This window comes from Podarcis gaigeae (genome assembly GCF_964106915.1).
Source record: "Podarcis gaigeae genome assembly, chromosome: 11".
NCBI classification, from domain to species: Eukaryota; Metazoa; Chordata; class Lepidosauria; order Squamata; family Lacertidae; genus Podarcis; species Podarcis gaigeae.
The window spans coordinates 40,615,355-40,636,571 of NC_139687.1; the positions used below are offsets into that span (position 1 = coordinate 40,615,355).

At 42.1% G+C, this 21,217-nt stretch overlaps 1 protein-coding gene across 1 annotated transcript in view; it reads left to right on the forward strand.

Annotated features, from left to right (window-relative positions):
* The window catches only part of ELOVL7 (ELOVL fatty acid elongase 7), a 45,160-nt gene that overhangs the window by 15,256 nt on the left and 8,687 nt on the right, over window positions 1-21,217 (forward strand). Inside the window, exons 2-6 of the mRNA XM_083703721.1 lie at window positions 9,419-9,508; window positions 12,300-12,490; window positions 14,340-14,420; window positions 15,202-15,258; window positions 16,968-17,073. Coding sequence (XP_083559847.1) covers window positions 9,436-9,508; window positions 12,300-12,490; window positions 14,340-14,420; window positions 15,202-15,258; window positions 16,968-17,073 — 508 coding nt within the window. The 5' untranslated portion in view covers window positions 9,419-9,435. The remainder of the gene's footprint in view (window positions 1-9,418; window positions 9,509-12,299; window positions 12,491-14,339; window positions 14,421-15,201; window positions 15,259-16,967; window positions 17,074-21,217) is intronic.

Consider the following 21,217-nt stretch of genomic DNA (forward strand, 5'->3'; position numbering starts at 1 on the left):
AGTCAAAGAGAACCCTTGTTTTGAGGGCTATTCAGGGGGGTAACTATTAAAAAGAAAAAATTCTATGTACTAAATTCAGTAGTGCTTGAATCCTTGGTAAGTGTGCATAGGAGTGTAGTCAAAGTTGGTTGTCTTAACTTCCAGTGCAGTGAGAACGTCATTGTAATGGGGAGAGGGGAGTGATTTACTGTATTCTCCTTTTTATAGACCATTTTAGCTAGCAATGGCTGTGTTTGATCTTTGGGTGCTTACATGTGTTTAAAACAGAGTATGAACTTGAAAAATCAGCATTGGTAAAACACGCTGAATACACCTTAAAATATCTTTCTAAGTAGATGGAGGCATATAATTAAGGTCAGCTTGGAAACTTCCAAATTGGTAACTTCCCATGGAAGCAATTAATTTTAAACTCCTTCCCAGTTGTATGCATATATAAAACCTTTTATATATTGTCCATTTATGTAAATAAAAAGTAGGATGAAGAATGGCAAATGCATTTTGTGTGGGCTTTTTGAGAATATTTTTCCCTCCCTCCCTCTCCCCCTCTTCTGAACAATTACCATCCATTATATTAAATACATTGCACCTTCCCTCCTAAGTAATGTGATGGAGCTTTACTTTGATAACCCTCCCCAGATGTCATTAGCTGATTTTGAGTGCTGTTCTGTTCCCATTGTGTGCTCTTGCTCTTTACTGCATGCTATTAAAGCAACTGAGCACCAACAGTTTCTGCTTCCCTTCCTTCACCCCCACTTCGCCAGAAATGCCCAATGCCTCATTAGTTTTCATCAGGACTTTACATGGTTTGAGATCCCTCCAACAATTGAAAGTCTTCTGCTCCCTATGAAAACTCTGCCCTTTCCCCCTTGCTGCCCTGTAGGCCCATCTGCCTCCCACAATATCCCATGTAATCCTGTATTAGCACTGATGTCCCAGGTGCTGCAGCCCTATTAGTATAATGTAAATCAAACTCAATGCATGGTTGACATGACTATTCTTGGTAGTGTATAGTTCCCTAGTGAATTTCCAGCATAGGGATGTTTTACTGCATCTTCACCTTTGTGTGCATGGGGGGAGGGAATGCTAATCTTTTTACAAAAATACTTTGATCCATTTTCACCAGCTGATTTACAGCTGAAAATTCCCTGAATAGTTTAGGCAGTCACACCTCATCCCATGTGTGGCTCTGGATTCCTTAGTATTCAAAGCAAATACCTCATTAAGCCTGGGCTCCCTCTTTGAAACAAATCTGCAGTTTCGCTCCTATCCCTAGTCACTTTTTGCACCTCTCGAATTGGATTTTCCCTACTCCAGTTCTTAAAATGTGACCTTTATTGAAGAATCTATTGATATCCTAACACTCAGCCTGTCTATGCATCTACAGTGGTACCTCAGGTTACAGACGCTTCAGGTTACAGACTCCACTAACCCAGAAATAGTACCTCGGGTTAAGAACTTTGCTTCAGGATGAGAACAGAAATCGTGTGGTGGCGGTGCAGCGGCAGTGGCAGGCCCCGTTAGCTAAGGTGGTACCTCAGGTTAAGAACTGTTTCAGGTTAAGAATGGACCTCCGGAACGAATTAAGTTCTTAACCCGAGGTACCACTGTACTTCTATCCAAAAGTCCATAGAAAGTTTCCTTCAGCTTACCTGAACTTTTCCCCCAGTTTCATATCTCTTTTGCTCATCCTTTCCTGAAGCCCTGCTAGATGGTCCATTTGCTTCCTGTCCCCTTTCCATCAGCTGCCCTTTCTCTTAGCTTCTGTTCCACACCTCTTGGTTCTCCTTTTATGTTTCCTACGTGTCATTATTCACCTGCCTCCCCTTTTCCCCATTGGTTTATAGCATATTCACTGACATATTCATCCCAAGTTGTTTGGATGTTCTGAACATTTCATGCCATCCCGGATGACTGTCGAGTGGAAGAGTCTTTCTGCCAGTTTCTCTTCCATTATGCAATAAATGCTGCCTTAGATTCCTATTTTGAATCTTTCACAATCAGCATTCAATATTAAGCAGGTGCATTTTACACCTGGATATTGGCCACTTGTGAACAGATTAAGCTCCCCGGGCACCAGGATGGCTCTCTACCATATGGCGATGCATGGCTGGGATTATTGGATCTAACCTGTTTTCACACACTAACAGCACATCCTGTAGAATTCTATTCGTGACATTTTATCTGCACCATCAGAATGAATTTCAGGAACCAAAAAGTCTTATTGAAAAATACGACTTTCGAGCCCCAAAATGGTAACTATACATTATGTTTTAGCAACTGTAAACCTGGTTTAAGGAGTTATTCAGTAGTTACATTATTGTTCTTGTTCTTTTCTTCTCGCTACCTCTTTTGCCAGATGCCTGGTATTGCATGAAGACATAGTCTTGAGTTCATCATTGGCATAGTACCTTTATAGTATCTTCTGGTATTTAAGTATGTTGTGATTTAGCATTTAAATGGCATGTATTTAAAGGGGGTGGCTGCTACATAGACAAGAAGTAGGGACCAGTTCCTAGGGCTTCACTACCACCGACTTGAATGCATAGATTATTTTGACTGTCAGGGTGTGTGTCCATGTGATAATAGCTTGAGGCATGGCCACCTTTGTTAGCATGAATTTCAGAACAAGTACTAATTTGTTTCCAGTGTATCTGGTTTATAGTACCGTACATATGTTTAGGATACCAAAATTATATTTTTAAAGGAACTTTGTGGAAAGACCAGACATACATTCCATAAAATTGAAAAATACTTGGAAAGGGGGCACCGATTAAATGGGTTTTCCACAATCTTTGAAAAGGGTGTTTAAAACAATGAGAGGCTGATTCTGTTTCTTTTGCTGACACAGTTTCGAAGTTAGCTTGCTTTTCCCCCTGGGAAAGTGTTCAATTCCTTACATGCTTGAATGTTGCTAGGCAATTGCCTCTTTCATTTTGCTTTGGCTACCATTTGCTTTTCAGAAATTGGCATTGCTCATTTTTGCCATTAACTGTGTGACTAAAGCCAAGGGGGAGATGGTGGATGCAAATGGAGAAACTGCCTGTTCTTCTGGCACTAAAATGAAAATAGGAAAAGTAGATTTTGTTTTCGAGAGTTAGCTGTAGTGTGCCTGTATTTCCCCCACCCATGGGCAAGTAAGGTAGCTGAGCTTGCTTTTAAAAACACATAGAAAATAGAAAGCGTTAAACGCCTACTAACTCTTAAGTATTCCCTGCATGGTAAGATATTCCTGCCTGGTTTACGGGTCTGATATTCCTGTTCCTCTCACCAGCAACTTTTGTTCACTGGAGTGACACTTCTTTACAAATCAGTTGTACAGCCAATTTATTGCTGTTTAGCTGCCAAGGAAAGACAAGTTCTGTTCAAAAGTTGCACTGAGGCTAAACTTCAAACTCAACATTTTAGAATTTTGTTAGCTAGAAATTAGGAATGCTACCTGGGGCTGCAGACAGTGTTGTAGCCTAGAACACTGGAGGGCACCAAGTTGGTGAAGGCTGCCATACAGGCCTGCTTCAGAGTAGACTTGTATAGGATTGCATACTATTTTTTTCTATCATTTAGGTTAATCAGCTAAACCTTTTAGTTTACTAAAAGCTGCTCTGGTCAAGTCAGGTAGCAGTTTTGTAACTTGTACCTGTGTAGTCAGTGTGGTGTCCTCTACATGATGTTGGATTAAAATTTTCTTCTGTTCTGCTGGCATGACCAGTAACACTGACCAGTTTCACCCAGTAACACTGAATAAAGCCACTTGAAATTTTCCTAGCATGTTCTGAGACTCAAAGGCCAGCCCCAAAGGTAAGCCTTGCAACACTTATTTAAATTAGCAAGGCTTAGGACTGCAATAGAGGGCGTTTCATAGCTGGGAAGAGCCATCACAGAGATGGTATCACTAAAGCCAGAAGAGAAGTAATAATGAATAGGGATAAGATGGAATCATTTGAATACTCAATTGGTTTTTATTGTGCTGTCTGTCTTGGGTCAGGTAGGGTTTTAAATAAACAGGTACAGGTTTCCATTCTGTTCATTCCCAAGAGACAACAATCATATTTTGATGTTGGGTAATGCAGGTTTTTGATATCACTTAACCAGTAGTCCTGTTTATTTGGATTTTTTGTGTTTTTAAAACTTTATATCCTGTGTTTTCTAACTGAATGCAAAAGTATAGAGTACAATAATAATAAAAAATTAAAACAAACACCACAGCAACAAAGTGCATAAAGGGGCCAAAGAAAGAAAGAAAGAGAAAATTCAAAATGTCCTTGTCCCTAGTAGAAGAGCAGGTCTTCATTGGATGGATCTTAAGATTACACAACTCATATGAGAGAAGGTATACACTAAGATAATTGGGACTAAAGTTGTTCATGGCTTTAAAGGCAAGGAGCACTTTGAATAGGGCTCAATGCAGATTATATGTCTTCTCAGTCTAAATACACCATTCAAAGTGGTGCTGGTCCTGATGGAGGGTGAAATGAGAGTTAAGGATGTGCCTAGGTGTCTCTCTTCTCCACCCTGCCCCAGGACCACCTGTGGAAAATAGTGAATGAGAAAGGGTTACATGACCTTCCTCTAGCATTTCTGATTTGGTTGAGATTGGAGCCCCTCTTCTCCATTATTCTGAGGTTTGATACCCTGCATTATGTCTTTTTTGGCCCTGGGGTCACCAGCCAACCTTTTGGGACCTGTGGGCCCATTTTTTATTTTTGCCTTGCAATGGCAGCATACACACATGCTGACTTTGAGTGTTTTAAGGACACAATATAAGGAGAGATTAAAAAAGAAGCCAGCTGTGTGGCACCTACTAAGTAGCACCTTCTGTGTGGCACCTTCTAAGTAGCTAAGTACCTCACCAGGCTTGTGAGGTTTGTGGGAGCAGAGGAGAGGCAGTGCCAAGTAAACCCCAGTGTGGTGTAGTGGTTAAGAGCGGTAGTCTCGTAATCTGGTGAACCGGGTTCGCGTCTCCGCTCCTCCACATGCAGCTACTGGGTGACCTTGAGCTAGTCACACTTTTTTGAAGTCTCTCAGCCCCACTCACCTCACAGAGTGTTTGTTGTGGGGGAGGAAGGGAAAGGAGAATGTTAGCCGCTTTGAGACTCCTTTGGGTAGTGATAAAGCGGGATATCAAATCCAAACTCCTCTTCTTCCTGAGAAACAGTCACTGCTGCTTGGTCTGTTTGAGAGAAAGCTGCTGTGGAGGAGTGGCTGGCTGAGTGAGCAACTGGAACATCTGATCCTAGTTCCCAGTGACTGCTAGGTTGTTGGGTTGGGACAGATAAAAGGGGAGCCAGCTGTTGACGGTGTATAGACCCTGATGGGGAGCTTGTTGGTATGCTACCCACCTCTAGATGTGACCCTGGTGGTGGCAGCCTCTAGTGTGGTGCTGCAGGATCTTAGGACACTATTCTTGGGGACTTCAATGTCCATGTTGTTTCTGCCTTATCTAGACCAGCCCAGGATTTTGTGGTTGCCATGATAACCATGGGGCTTTTGCAATACATCCATGTGTCAGACACATGCTGCAGGATCTGGAAAAAAATAATACAGTGAATGGGGTGGTGGTGAGTTATCGTGGATGTCGTGGATGGACCGCTCCCTAATGAGGGTTGCATTGCCTGTGACCCTCCCATCTACCCCCAGAGATTGATGGAAATGGAAGGATTTCCCATGTGGTGCTCCTGCTAAAGCCCTAGGTCCAATTTGGAATAGTGAGATAGGGAAGGCTATTGATGAGATTGCCCCTAAGCGCCTTATCCAGCTGCAGAGAGTTTGAGAGGCTCCTTGGCTTTTTGCACAAGGCAACCAAGCAGGTCAGATGCCACAGGTAAGTCCTGCCATGAAAATGGCCAGGTTGAGATGCCAAGTTGATTACTACATGGCGGTGGCATCGGCTGAAAGATCATATTTCTCTCAGCCTCTTTCACACCTTTGGTGAATCGCCCAGCACAGCTGCTGAGAGTAGCAAAGTGGCTGGTTCAGAACAGGGTTGCATAATAGAAAACGGGCCACTGAGTAGCCTGCTGGGAGGCATCTCTGTAAATCACTTTGAGGGCAAAATCATTCAGATCTGTGCTGAACTCGATGCCATGATTGGTTCAGGTCTGTTGCAGTTCCCTAAAGCACTATCACTTTGTGGGATCAGTTTTTGACTGTTGCAGCCAAAGGATGTGGGCAGGATGCTTGTGGTGCTGAGGCAGACTGTGTGGTCTTTTGATCCCCACTCATCATGGCTGATAAAATCTAGTAACAGGGACTGACTGTATGGGTCCAAGGATTAGTTAGTGCCTCACTATGAGAGACAGTTGTGCACTGCCTTGAAAGAGGTGGCAGTGCAACCTTTCTTGAAGAGGTCACTGCATCCGGAGGTTTTAGAAAACTGTTACCATGTCTGTAATGTTCCCTTCCTGGGCAAGGTGATTGAGAGGGTCTTGGCCAGCTAGCTGCTGGTATGCCTGGAGGAAACAGGCTATCTAGTTTCATTACAGTTTGGGTTCAGGCCTGGTTTTGCCACCAAGAAGCCTTGGTCACCCTGATTAATGACCTATATCAGGAGAGAAACATGCAACCCACAGGGGCGGGAGTTGTCATGGTGGCACTAGTCCTGCCTTCAGGCTCACTACCAGAAAGTTGTATTAGGGCTTGATCTAGACATTACCCCCCCCCCTCATATTTTTTTCAGGAAAACATGTTGTAAAGCTCATAATGGGAAATCATGTTGCCAAAGGTTCAAACCCTACAGCGCTATCTGGTGTCACAGTGTTATAACGCATTTAAAATGCTTTTAAAAAAAAAAACCTAATGTAGCTGAGTCCTAGGAGACATTTGCTTGACTCTGTGGGGTTCCCTTAAGGGTCCATTCTGTTTCCTATGCTATTCCACATTCATATAATATCATTGGGAGGTTTCATTCAGGGATTTGTAGCAGCACTCTCTCTTCATTCTGTCTGAATTGGGAAAGGCTGAGAAGGTGTTAGACTAGCGTATGTATATAGTCTGAAAAATGATTACAAATTTAGAAACTCGTGGTAGGGGTGGAATATGTTTATCTTTAAATGCGAGCCACTCTCAGTAAGTACTATGTAGACCCAAATGGATGTTTCAGAATTCCAACTGATAAGTTTATATCTGTCGTGTAGGATCAGGCCCCGGGGAAAAATAGTTTCTCCCTGGGAAAGTCAGTATTGATGAGATCACAGCCTTGATCTGGAGTCCTATAAGGGAGAAGAAACCCACAGTGATCTTGCCCTGCAATCGCCTATTGATGCCCAAAGGAATCTGCTTGCCTAACACTTCTTATCTAAATTGATTAAGAGAAACAAGGCATTGATTGACTTGCACAGCACATAACCAATATTTTGAATACTCTGCAGCAACATGTAAATGCTGTCAATCATGCTATCTGGGTTGACCCAACCAGATGGGTGGGGTATGAATAATAAAATTATGATGCTGATGATTAAAACTGTGATTGGGATGGTGTTTGTGAAATATTTTAGTTTGCTTCTTTTGAATGGCTTGAGCAACCCTTTCTTACATCATGGATTTGTTTTAAGAGCTCATTGTAAAATTCACAGTTCCACTCTACTTATTAATGAATTTGGTCATACTGAACTGTCTTGAAGTTTCAGGATGTTAACTTGGCAGCTCAAAGACTTTGTCCTGAGTTTGAAGCCCTTTTGGCATTGTGGTTGGGAAGCTGCTTTTATAGAGCTGGCAGTAAGATTAAGGGGACAAGAAAAGTAAAAAGACTTTGCTGTGCAGTGTCATGCTATCATTGCCGTTGACATCTTGGGCATACAGCGCTAGTGGAATTGACCCTGCTTTGCAAATGACTACCCGGTTAGGGTCAACATTAGATTTACTAAATATATATATCTCACTTCCTATTACAAAAAGTCCCAAAGCAAATTACAACAAAGTAAAAATATAATAATAAAAATAATGTAAGCATGTTAAAAACATATTCAAGAATGTGGTACTACTGTAAAAGGGTTCTTTTCCAGCAAAACCACTCCACCCTATCTAAGATGAACACCAAAATGAGACAAACATAAAAACAAACATGAAAGCAAGATTTCTACTCTAACCTTCCCCTGATAGGTTGGCTTTCCATTTTCAGGGAGATGTAGTCATTGAACTGTGAGCATTCTAGAATTCTTACAACCCTGTTAAAGGAGTTCTACCATGGGTTCCCTGCATATTTTTGATCTGGACCTTGTTTAGACATGAAAGAAGCAGAGAGTTTGGAAAACAAGCTTGGAGGACCAATTTGCATGGCCTCTTGACATGGTTAGAGGAAAGTGGCGCCAAGAATCAATGCAGTGAGTTTTGTTTGTGTTGCTGCTTGCAGCTGTGTGAAAAACATACCAGCAGGGCAGGTCAACCCAGGTCAATGGAAGCCACGTTCCTGCCACTGATAGAAGCTAAGCCACCTGGATAAAGTGGTCCTATGTCAGGAGTTGCTAACCTTTGTTTAGTGTGATAGCTGCTTGGCCAAGTCTCCAGGGTCTGTAAGCTAGTAGTGGGTGTGGCCACACCCCATGCTTTCATGCACATGCACACATACACAGCTCTTCCCTCGGCTTTTCCGTACAGATCAGTTGATGAAAGATTATCACCTCCTCTCTGTTCTTAAATTGATCAATCTGAAGACCAGGGAGGGGGCCATTTGCATTCCAACTTGTTTTCTGGCTTCTGCCCACCCCATCACTGTCTACTTTCCTCCCCGTTTTTCTGTCACCAGCAGAATCAGTAGGATCTTGGGAGGGAAGCAGAAAATTTGCTCAGGGAGCTCATTAAGGATTAGCCAATCTTGAGCTAGTGGTTAGCTGTGATCTACATGGGTTGAACTGACATCCAGCAGATCTAGGGACACCCAGTACAGTCTGGTCTCATTATTATCTTTGCATTTGTCTACTTCCCCCACTCTAAATCCATACATAATAGGTTTAATGCTTAAGACTGCCCTGCCACTTTGTGGCTTCAGCAGATGGAAATGGAAAAGAAAAAGCTGAGCTTAACAACAGAGAAGCTTCTCTTTTTTCCACAGCATCTGATTGTAGAGTCTTTAAGTTGCACTGGTGAGAATAAGGGCACTCTAATATTATTAAGTTGGTCTTCGCCATAGTAGTGATCCTGAACACTCTGAAAGCCATGTCTGGGTAACCATTTTTACAAGTCAGGCATGTGTGTGTGTGTGTGTGTGTGTGTGTGTGTGTTTGGGTGAGCAAAGATGAAATTGTGGCTGGGGTATGCATTGCATAAAATAGAAAATGAGGCTGATGTTAAATGTCCTTAAACTGTTGCCTAGGGTACACTACAATCAACTTGCTTCCCTGCAACAATTTCATTGACAGTTGTGTGAAGACTTCCACCCTCCTTTTTTCTTTGCATATTTTAATAAGTCCAATTTATTGCCCCTCAGGAGAGATCCTTCTCACCATGGTGGAGATGGCCCTAAACAATCTGACGTTGAAGGCTGCATCGCTTTATGATGAGTGGATTAAAGATGCTGGTAAGTCTTGCTTCACAGTAGTGACTTTCTGTTTTATGGTATTTAACAACAGCTGAAATAGTATTATTAAGAGTATCTATGTAAAACTGAAATGTGCAGTTGTTTGCCAGTAGGTCCTTGTGCACTTGGCTATTCCAGGATACGTGGGCATATTGGAAGCTTTGGGAAGGAACAAGTCGGGTGTTAATTTGGGATAATTGAAGATGGAACACAAAATGAGTAATCGATTGCACCAGATGTTTAACAAGTGAGAGATTACATGGTGTTGACTCACCCATGAGTTGCTTCCAGAAGAACAGGATTTAACTTTATGAGTTACATGTTGCACAATGTTTATCAGTCTTTTCAATGTACAGAAAGGTCATGCATACCATCTTACACGTGTATTACCTAACTGAAAAATTAATAAGCAGGTCTCTGCATCCTGTGATTGCTTGAGAGTGCAGAAAAAGCACAATGCAATACTGTCCAAAGGCCCATCTTGTCCAGAATCCTGTTCACAGTGACCAGTCAGATGCCTGTGGGAAGCCCACAAGCAAGACCTGAGCGAAATAGCCATCTCCCCACTTGTGATTCCCAACAACTGACATTGCTCATGACAGCGGAGGGAGCACATGGCCATTGTGGCTTGTAGCCATTGATAGCCCTTAACTGGGTGGTGTGATTGCACTTCTGGAGAATCTATGCAATGTTACTGAATTTGTGGATTCATACAGGCCAAGGATTTTAGGCACAGGATTTTACTTTTTGATGTAGAGCACATGCAAATCCATTGGATGGTTGTCACATCAGGAAAAAGGAATCATTTCTTTTGTCGGTACTGTCAGATCCCTTCTACACACCTCTGGATTGGGATCCCAGCTCTTTGAATGGAAATGTGTATAACTTAAATTTAGGCGTTCTACAAGGCAAGGATTCTCAAAATACCAGAGTTGTTGTGGTGTTGTTTATTAAGAGTTCCACTGAAGTAGGATGCCAAAGTAATGCTTGTGCAACTATAAAATGGCACATAACTGGTTTCCAGGTTTAGAGCATTAGTTGTCTTGGAATAAGGAATAGATAACCATAAATTCGGGAAAATTTATGATCAAGCTGATGCCTGTACAGCTGTTGAGAACATAGCTGGATCGCAGCTCCATTTAGCCTAGCATCCTGTTTCCAAGAGCCAGGTGAGTCCAGGAAGTCCACAAACAGGTCCTGAAAGGCACAGCACTTCCCCTCAGCATCTGGAGGGGCCAAATTATGCATGCTTGTTCACACACAGGGCCTAATGCCACGTTTAGAATACCCCAACAATATGTCAGCAGGATGTACAAATACGAATAAGCTCCACACTAATAAGCATCCTATGAAGACATTAACTGACGCTCCCAAAATTGCTTCTGGCTTTGTTTTACAAACATTCAGTCAAACATGAATATCACATGTGAACAATTTGTGCATAAAGTTTCCTGTTAATGCCTAGGAGGAAAGGAAGATGGTGCACTTGCGCACTTCTGCCATTCACAAATATTAAAACCTAGAAGGCACTGAGTGCCCTTGCTCTGTGTTTTCACATTCTTCCACAGAATACCAAGTTGTTTTGTCTCCAAATGAGTCTCCTTTATGAAAGTGTTATGATGCCCACAAAGAATACTTCTTGGATTACTGAATAAACTCAGTGTAAAGAAGACTGTATTATTGGGTATAGGGAGAGACCAAAGCTGCTATTTTTAAGCAGTGTAGCAATGAGGTTATTTAGGAATCCCATTTGCTAATGGGGGTAAATTTAGTACCTGTTTTTACGAGTACTGCATTAATGTAAAAGTGAAAAAATGAAATATTCTTAGCAGATTGAGGATACTAATGTATATTATATACCAGGCACATCCCACTTCCAAGAGACTGCGATCTACTCCCACTATAAAAAAACTGGCAGTGATCTACCCATTGGATTGACCAGAGTTGTAGAGTTTTTTCTTGGGAAGCTTCATCAAAGTTGTTTTTAGGGAGGATTGACCAGAGTTGTTGAGCTTTTGGGGGAGGGGAGCAATTGATCAGGGTCCCGCAATTGACCAGGGACACCCAGCGATCGACAGGTAGATCGTGATTGACCGATTGGACTTCCCTGTTATATGCCATTAATGATAGGGGTGGGTGTTGGACATTCTTGGTGATGTCCCAGTCATTGGGAGGGATTGGTGGAATATATACATGTCCAAGTTACTTCCTTTTAAATCTTGTAAGTATTTTGCTAGACTAGTCAAATGGCTCAATGAAGGCTAATACTTTATTCTGTTTTGCCATTTGACAGCAATAAAAATACAGGGAATGAGTAAATCAAAGATCCTTCTGATGATTCTGGATTTCAACTGACCATTGGCTGTGCTGGGTAGTCCAGTAACATCAGGCAAGCCTGAGGTTGGCCACTGCTGAAGTAAATGATGCAACTCATCAAACACCAAAATAGTGGCTGCACTAGGTCTCAAATCTAGCCAAAATAGCAAAATTTAATGATGCATTTCAAGAGCGTGTGACTTCTGTTTGTAGTATTCAAGGAAAAAATAACATGGTCATGCCATTGTCAAAGGTTTCTCATTGTTGCAACTTACGGATGCAGGTTTTTGTTTCCTTGCGTAAGGTATGCTTTTTGTGTAACGTGGGGACAAGCTGAGGTAAACAACAAATGCGCCTGTACAGGTGAAAACGTTTGTTCGAATGAACAGCCTATTTCTGCTTAATAATATACTTGATGTTTGATTAATCATGGTAGCTGACTGACTTGGTCCCTTTTAAACTAAATCTCTTCCAGATCCACGAGTCGATGGCTACCCGCTTATGGCCTCACCTTTTCCACAGACACTTATTCTTGGAGCATATATCTATTTTGTCACCAACCTGGGACCAAAGTTCATGGAAAACAGGAAACCTTTTGATTTGAGGCAATTGATGGTTTTTTACAACTTCATTGTAGTGGCTCTTTCAATTTATATGACTTATGAAGTAAGTATTGCCTAAGAATAGACTCATTATGCCAATTAGATGTGCACAAAGTTTTTTGTTTTCCCCCCTAAAAATGTTAATGGGTTTCTGCTGTGGGCCAGATTGCAACACCAAAGTTTAGAAACACTTTCATCAAATCTGAATGCCATGATGTGACCCTTTGTTCCCAGGGAAAATTCATTGTCCCTCTTAGCTTTTTGAAGCCTAGGGACTGCCTTCTAAATCGTATTTCCCTCTACCACAGCCTAGCAGTTGGGAAATGCAGCAAATATTTCTCCCAACACATGAAACAAATGGATGAGTCCACACTAGGCTTCTATCTCTACTCCTGGGGAAAGTGTGTGTTTGGGGGAGTAAGAATCCTCCTTCCTCCCTTTGTTAACTGTACATGAGTTCGCTCCCATCAACAACATTATCCTAAAAATGACGTGGCTCTGTAATATGTAAAGTCAAAGTTGACTAACCTGTGGGCCCTCCTAAATGGTGGACTTCATCTCTCATCATCTCCGATCGTTGGCCATGCTGGCTGGAGTTGATGCGAGTCTTCACAACATCCAGATGGCCACAGGTTTCCCGTTACTGTTCCATAATATTACTGGGCAGAGTAGAAGGACCTGGAGCAGGCTTTGCAGGCTTCACACACCCAAGGCCCCACAGTGACAAGTGAACAAATTAACCAGGCGGTATCTCTGCATCTCTTCTTCGCTTCCCTATATTTATGAGGAGCCAGGTGGGAGAGGGGACTATTAAGCCCCATTCCTTATTATTTCTGCTGGGTAAAATCCCTGTATAGTGATGTCACCTCTGTGCCTGGCTTTATATATATATATATATATATATATATATATATATATATATATATATATATGAGGCAGTAGATGTATGGACAGGGAAGCACAAGGTATATTTTGCCTGTGAATTGGGAACCTAACTGGGAAGTTATAGGTATAGTTAGGTGAACTATACCTGTAGATGCAGGCTGTTGAAATAAGAAGCATGACTTCACTGAGCATAGGAAACTGTTTTGTACAGAGTTAGACCACTGGTCCATCTAGCTCAGAATCATCTTCTCTGGGTGGCTCTGTACGGAGGAGACCTGTTACATGCAAAACATGTTCTCTGTCACTGAGCTATGCTATGAAACTGCTTTTGTGACTTTATATTTTTTTCTTGGTAGATACTTGAAACAGTCTTTGACTTCTGGGCTGTCTTGTCAATTTTTTCTTCAGTGACGGCACTTGATCCGTGTATCACAAAAATTGCTTTCTTTTGTAATGCTCATGGTGATCTCCATATTATAATTTTTGCAACCTTTTGTTTCAGTAAGATGCTCCTGATTATACAGCCTTGGTAATACGGATCTAAATGTTTGCATACCTAAAAATATATTTAGTAGTTTCCCTGCCAAATGCACCTCTGTAAAAATAATGGACAACAGAAACAACTGGAAAAAGAAATAAATCCACTTCCAGTTACTATTAACTTTGCCCGGAATAACCTCTTTGCTGCCCTAGTGACAGGGCGAGTAGCTTTTTAAACACCTGTTGTGATAGAAGCAAAAAAACCAAAAACCAACCCCCCCCCTAATTCTGAACCCTTTAGATATACAAAGTTCATGGTGTTTTTCCCCCCAATTGCATAATCAATGTTTCATTTTTTTTGACTGAACACTATGTATGTGTATTGGGCCAATCTGTATAATCTAAAACATACACATGGATTGTGTTCAGTCCCAAAATAATTGAAACATTGATCATGCAATTGGAAAAAAACACCCCTGAACTTCATATATCTAAATAAATTATTGTTACTGTTATTGTTATGAATCATTATCTTCTTCCACCTACAGTTCCTTATGTCTGGCTGGGCTACAGGCTATACCTATCGCTGTGACATAGTTGATTACTCCAGGTCACCTATGGCTCTAAGGGTGAGTCATGAAATGACTTTGTTGTGGTTCACAAAGTTCCAGGAATGTGTGCTGTCATTTGACTGCATTGGCTACAACAGAAGAGTTGCAAATGAATGTGTGTATGTATGTGTAATGAAAAGAGCAGCCATGAGAGGCATGGACACCAATGCAGCTTTTTACACACGTGCAGAAAAGATTGGCTGTGTGTGTGTGTGTGTGTGTGTGTGTGTGTGTGTGAGAGAGAGAGAGAGAGAGAGAGAGAGAGAGAGAAAGTTTAACTAGCACCTTCCCATTGCATTGCAGAAGTTTTAAAAAGGTGTTTGTGGGCACTGCATGCTGCTGTCTAGGAAATATACAGAATCTCCACTCTCTGTGTGTACAGTTGTACCTTGGTTCTTGAACGGCTTAGCTGCCAAACAAATTAGTTCCCGAATGCCACAAACTCGGAAGTGTTCCGGTTTACGAAAGTTTTTCAGAAGCTGAACGTCCGACGCGACTTCCCCTTGACTGCAGGAAGCTCCTGCAGCCAATCGGAAGCCGCACCTTGGTTTTCAAATGGTTTCAGGAGTCGAACGGACTCCCGGAACGGATTAAGTATGAGAACCAAGGTACCACTGTATACCCTCCTTTGTGTTTCCTTGGATTGTATCACCTGGTGAATGGTGATGAGGTGCACCATGAAGCTGTTGCACATAAATTCATCACCGAAAGCTTGAAAAACCTTCATAAAGTTCAACTAAGGTTAGATTTGGGCTCCATTATGTTTTCAGTTTTTAACGCATCTTTTTCTTCTCTGCAGATGGTTCGTGCCTGCTACTTGTATTATTTCTCAAAATTCATTGAATTGCTAGACACGGTAAGCACGATCGTAGAATCTAACAAGTGAATGAGGAGCACCTTTGTATACTTCAGATTGTTCTTTGCGTATTGTATTTCTCCTTCGCCATGAGGTGGGGTTGTGTTAACTCCACTGTGTGGATGTAAACTTTTCACGTGCTGTAATTTATTTGAGTGGTGAGGACACCTGGAGAACCTTTTATTTTTTCTTCCTCATTGAGAGAAGCAGGGAAGTTTGTGTGGGTGGGAAGGATTCCATAATAATTGCTTCCCATAGTGATGATGTCTGTAGTTTAGTCAACTATGTTTAGCCTTCAAGTTTCTAAGACTTTGTTCATGGAGAATAAGGCTCTCAGTGACTACTAGTCACCATGGCTACATTCTCTCTTTACTATGCCTCAGAATACAGTGGTATCTCAGTTCTCAAACATCTCTATTGACAAATGTTTCCGAACCTGAACACCAAAGACTCGGAAGTAAATGTTTCCATTTTCAAACACGCCTCGGAAGTCGAACGGCTTCCCCTGCTTGTTTTTCAATTTTCTCAGTTGAATTTGCTGACAGCCCTTTGCACCTCAGTTTTTGAACGTTTCGGAACTTGAACAGTCTTCCGGAATGGATTATATTCGAGAACCGAGGTACCACTGTACCAGTGGCTGGGAATCATTGGTAGTGTTCTACGCAGATCCTGCTTCTGGGCTTCCTGGGAGCAGCTGGTTGACTACAGTTAGAACAAGTTGTAGGAGTAGATGGGTACTTCAGCCTGATCCAGCAAGGTTCTTCTCAATGTGTTATGATTAGTCTCTAAGAAATCAGTGTAGTGTTTATTGAGCTGATACATAGCTTGCAGTATGGCACCAGACTCTCCACTCCAAAAAATAAAAATTAAAAAACCCAGTAGCAGATGAGCTGTGGCTAGAACAACAGCAGCACAAGGCTGCTTTCCAGACAAACCATGTGAAAGTTGGTATGTCTTTTTAAAATACTGGACACCAGTGCAGCGGCAGAGGAAGCCGATTGGGCGCCTGGGACGGCACATGTGCCTTGCGCCCAGGGCCGGGCCAGTCACCCGTGGCGAAGGGCAAGCTGGGGCACTCTGTGGAGCCTCCGAGGAGTCTGCCTGCCTCCTCCCCCTCAGCTGCCCTACAGCTGAGAGGGAGGCGGCAGCTGGGCCATTTGGGGCAGCGCGGAGCCTGCAGGCGCCCAAGCCACCACGTCACTCCCAGGAGAGACGTGTGGCTCAGGCGCACTGCAGGCCCCCCATGAGTGCTGCCCAGCATTTTGTCACCCCCCTCTGAGGTGACACTCGGAGCAGCCCGCCCCCACCGCACGCCCTTCGTCCACCCCTGCACCAGTGTGTGTGTGTGTGTGTGTGGTGGGGAGACACACAGTGCAAGTGACAAATCACAGGGGTGCATTGTGAGCAGATTGAGCTGCAGATTGTGTGGAAAAACTGGTGTTCTATTTACCGTACTCCAGTGACTCTGAAACCACCTGCCTCTTCTGTAAAACAAAAGCCAACAGATTATTTATTTATTTACTCTAGCAACTATTTTGAGCAGTAGTATGTGTAGTCAGTACTAATAGTCATGGAACGGCAGTGTGAATAAATGCATTTTTATACATGCCAGGAAAACATGATGAGCTATTCAGCGCACAGACTGAATTGCGCATGCTGCTGACGTTAAGTGTGACTTGCAGTAATAATACCTCTTTAAATCGTTCCAGATCTTCTTTGTGCTCCGAAAGAAGAATGCCCAAATTACGTTTCTCCATGTATTCCATCACACAATCATGCCTTGGACCTGGTGGTTTGGAGTCAAATTTGCTCCAGGTAGTTCCGATTCTAAATTGAAACTTGCTTTTATAACTAATACAATGTTTCTAAGTGGAAATTTCTTTCTTTCTGCTGCTTTACGTATGGGGGTTTCCTTAAAATTCTATGCATGCACCCCACCTGCTTTAGAAAGTCATGTATACGTATCAACTTTTCCCAGGTAGGTGGTGTTGGTATCTCACTCTGCAAATTTTGTCTCTGGCTGGTTCCTGCAACTGGGTAGCTAAACAAAGGACAACTTGCACAAGGCTTTTTGTTTAAAGTGACACAGAGGAAAAGGCAAACAATACAAAGATTCTGAAGCAAGTGTATCATTTAAACCTATTAAGGTTTCTTACTTGACTCAACACATTGACTGGTTCCAGCACAGAATTAGGTGCTCTTAAACATATTGTCTTAAATTAGCATAGGAATGCCAAGCTCTCTGTTGGATTAAGAACTTTGTTTTTCTCCCGATTTTAGCTTTGCAGCTTTAGCAGTTTATTGATAGTGGCGTTTGACCAGTAGTTCCATCCGATTTCTAGTTTCTTTTCCCACCCTATTATGTAACCCTTGAATGTTCTCAGGCCCAAAATCCCTAGCAAGCTGAAATCTTTTGGAAGCATTAGCATAGATGCAACAAGTTATTTACTTTGAATTATGCAAACCCCTTTCTTTTGCATGTTGGTTCGCCTTCTCTGCCTTTGAAGGGTGCCTGTCGAAACTGGAAACACCTGGGCAAAAAAAGGAGGTACAGAAAGGAGAGCAGTGGGGCATAGGAAAAACTATAGGTTTTCCTAACTTCCTAACGCAAAGACCATGTTAAAAAAAAAAAAACCCATCTAAAGGTTGCATTGTGCTTTTACAGGCATTCAGAAGACTATTTTATTTTTAAAAAATTAGAAGACAATTTCTGACCCGTGTTCTATTGCCAGATTACTATTGTTCTCAGATTCATATTAGCTGCATGCTGGGACTTGACACATTTCATAGATCGCTTCTCTTGAAGGGGTGGGGGTGGTAGATGGTAATAATCTGGACATCTCATCTAACCTGGGGAGCCTGCGGCAGTGTTGCCTTGGGAGAATAACAGTGTTAATAACAGTGGTAGTAATGATGATGGTAATTATATTATTAATAATATAGTGTCATTAGTTTATTCACTGCCTTCCACACAATTGACTCAAGGAGATATACGGTGAAACAGCAAAAATAAAGTTATTATCACAGCAGATATATTTAGAACAAGACAAGTTTAGTTTTCATAAATGTGTGCTCTCTTCTTTGGAAGGCTATATTACATCTTGACAAATGAAATAATGCCCTCTATTATCCCTTGGAAGAGTAGTGATGTCTTCCATCCTATTTACTCTTCTTTTTTTGGCTTTTAAAAATGATTAGCTTAATGCTGCCTAATACTAATTTATGTTAATCCAAGTGTTTGCCATGAGGTCTTTTTTAATGGATCTTTCTGTGGACAGAAATTGAGTACTTTTGAGTGAGATGCCCTTGTGTTAATCAGCATTGTGAACCCTCCCAGTTAATGTGCTTTGGGTTTTTTGCTTTTAAAATGTTTGGCCTTCGTTATAGGATAGTGGTCGTCCAAAATGGCAATAGAATCATCCAAAACATCGCAATGATCCAATTCCCACACTGCAGTAAACTAGTTAATAGTTTTACCATGAAGTTGCTGATCTGGCCTCCATGCTTAGCACTTAGGAGAAACAAACCTGGCTTAGGTTAGAATTTGAAGTTGCACTAAGGAGATTGTTAACTCATTGCAAGCATTTCTGCTTGTCTAACGGAATGATACCACCTCTCCTTCCTCTTCATGCTGTTCTGGGCTTCTCTCAAATGCCTCTGCCACCAATTTGGGCAGGGGGAAAAGCCACATTGTGCTAGCAGAACTTGTCACACTGCCTCCCACTAGTTCAACTAGGTAGGGGAATCTAGCTCCAAGTGTTATGTCTGAACTAGAAATCTCCCTGCACTCCCCCCCCCCCCGCCGGAAAAGATGACTATCAGTAAGTCAAGAACGAACTGTGACCAGTTCAGACATAATAATAAGTAAGGAATTATCATTTGCTCTTCCTTGCATGTAGATGGGAGAGAAAGCATCCCAAATGGGTAGCAATTACCGGTATTTACTGAAGGAGTAGCTAACCTGTGGCCCTCCAAATGCTGTTGGGACCCAGCTCCCATCAGCCCCAGCCAGCCTAGCCAAGGATCAGGAATGGCAGTGGAGTTGAAGTCCAACATCTAGAAGGCCACAGACAAGTCACACCTGGTTTACCACGATGTGAACAAGGTCAATAACTGCTAGTTTGTGGCACAAAGCAGAACTAGTCATCCACCTGAATTTTAACTGTAGTCTTAGTTGAGTGCTGCCACAGCCCAGATTGATGTACCCAATAGAGGTTTTGAAGGAGTGGGTCTTCTGTGGAGTGCATGTCTTATTTCGCTCCTTGGGTTTGTGTCGCGTATTCCACGCGGCGCTTTCAGCAGAGACGCTAAGAGTTCCAGGTTTTTCCAGTGCAGTCTTTTTAATGTGAGCTATATACAGGCATATACAAAAGAAACAGTCCATACAGAGTACTTACAAACGAATACTCTCCACCGCACTACAGCACAACCACCACACTACAGCACAACCACCACCCCAACCACACCCACTGTTAAACAGGCTTTCCTTTTTAAAATAGGTGATAGCCAATCACATTAATCACACTCCTGCTGAGTCACTCTGACTCAGCAGAGTATTGCATCATCCTGTTGAAGCCTGCAGACTTATCCAGGATCCTGCGAATCCCAACACTCCTCCTTAAGTCAAAGGCTTGAGACCTAATAATTCTCTTAAGTCTCGAAATTTAGGAGCATCCAAACATTTTGTATACAAATCTGCCACATTACATTTTGTGTTACAGTGCTGTACCTTTAACAAATTTCTTTCCAAAGCATTTTTCACATTTCCGTATCTTATAGCTATATGTTTACTTTTGCTTTTAAAGTTCTGTTGGTTAGCAAGCTGTTGTGCAGCCATGTTGTCACTTAGCACAGTGATTGGCATTTCAGAAGGTATTCCAAGCTCTTTTGTTAGACAAGCAAACCACTCTATTTGTGACACACATTCGCTTATGGCTGAGTACTCTGCTTCACAAGTACTTGTGGCAACAAATGTTTGTTTCTGGGATTTCCACTGAACCAGGGCATTTCCAATATATATGGCATATCCAGTGGTAGACTTTCCATTTTCTCTGTCCCCCCAACTGGCATCAGCGTATGCATACACTTGCTGATCATATCCTGTATCCAGCACCAGTTTGTAATCTTTTGTGCCTTTCAGATACCTTAGGATTCTTTTAAGTGCCACCCAATCTCTCTGAGCCGGGTCTGCACTTCTTTGGCTTAACATGTGCACTGCCAATGTTATGTCAGGTCTTGTCCAACAACTTAAATATAACAGAGAACCCAACAGAGAATGAAATGCTGTTGCATTCTCACATTTTTGTCCTTCTGGTTCATTTTTGTACTGGGTAGTTATGGGAGTGTCAGCCTCATTTGCCCTCTCCATTCCATATGTCTTCAGTAACTTTTCAATTTTTTTCCTTCTGACTCAGAGAGTAGACTCCCTCTTCATTTCTCTGAACCTCTACTCCTAAGTAATTCTGAATCTCTCCCAAATACTTCAGTTTGTATTTGTTACCTAGGCTGTTTATAAACCAAGACACTTGCTTTTGTGCAGTTGTTATCAGACAGATATCGTCAACATACAAAAGTAAATAACAAACACTTCCTTGCACCATTGCTGAATATAAACAGGAATCAGCCAGGCTTTGTTTGAATCCCATCTTTTTCAAACTTGTGTCTATGCATTCATGCCATAGACGTGCACTTTGGTGTAAACCGTATAGTGCCCTTTGCAGCTTTAACACCATGCTGTCTTTTTCAAGCTCATAACCTGGTATTTGCTGTAAATACACCTCGGCGTCAATAGGAGCATTTAAATATGCTGAGGCAACATCAAAATGATTAACTTTTAACCCTCTCAGACTTGCCATTGCTAAAACTGATTTTACTGTTTCAGCCTTTGCTGTTGGGGCAAACACTTCATCATAATGTATCATTTTCCTTTGTGTAAAGCCCCTTGCAACCAATCTGGCTT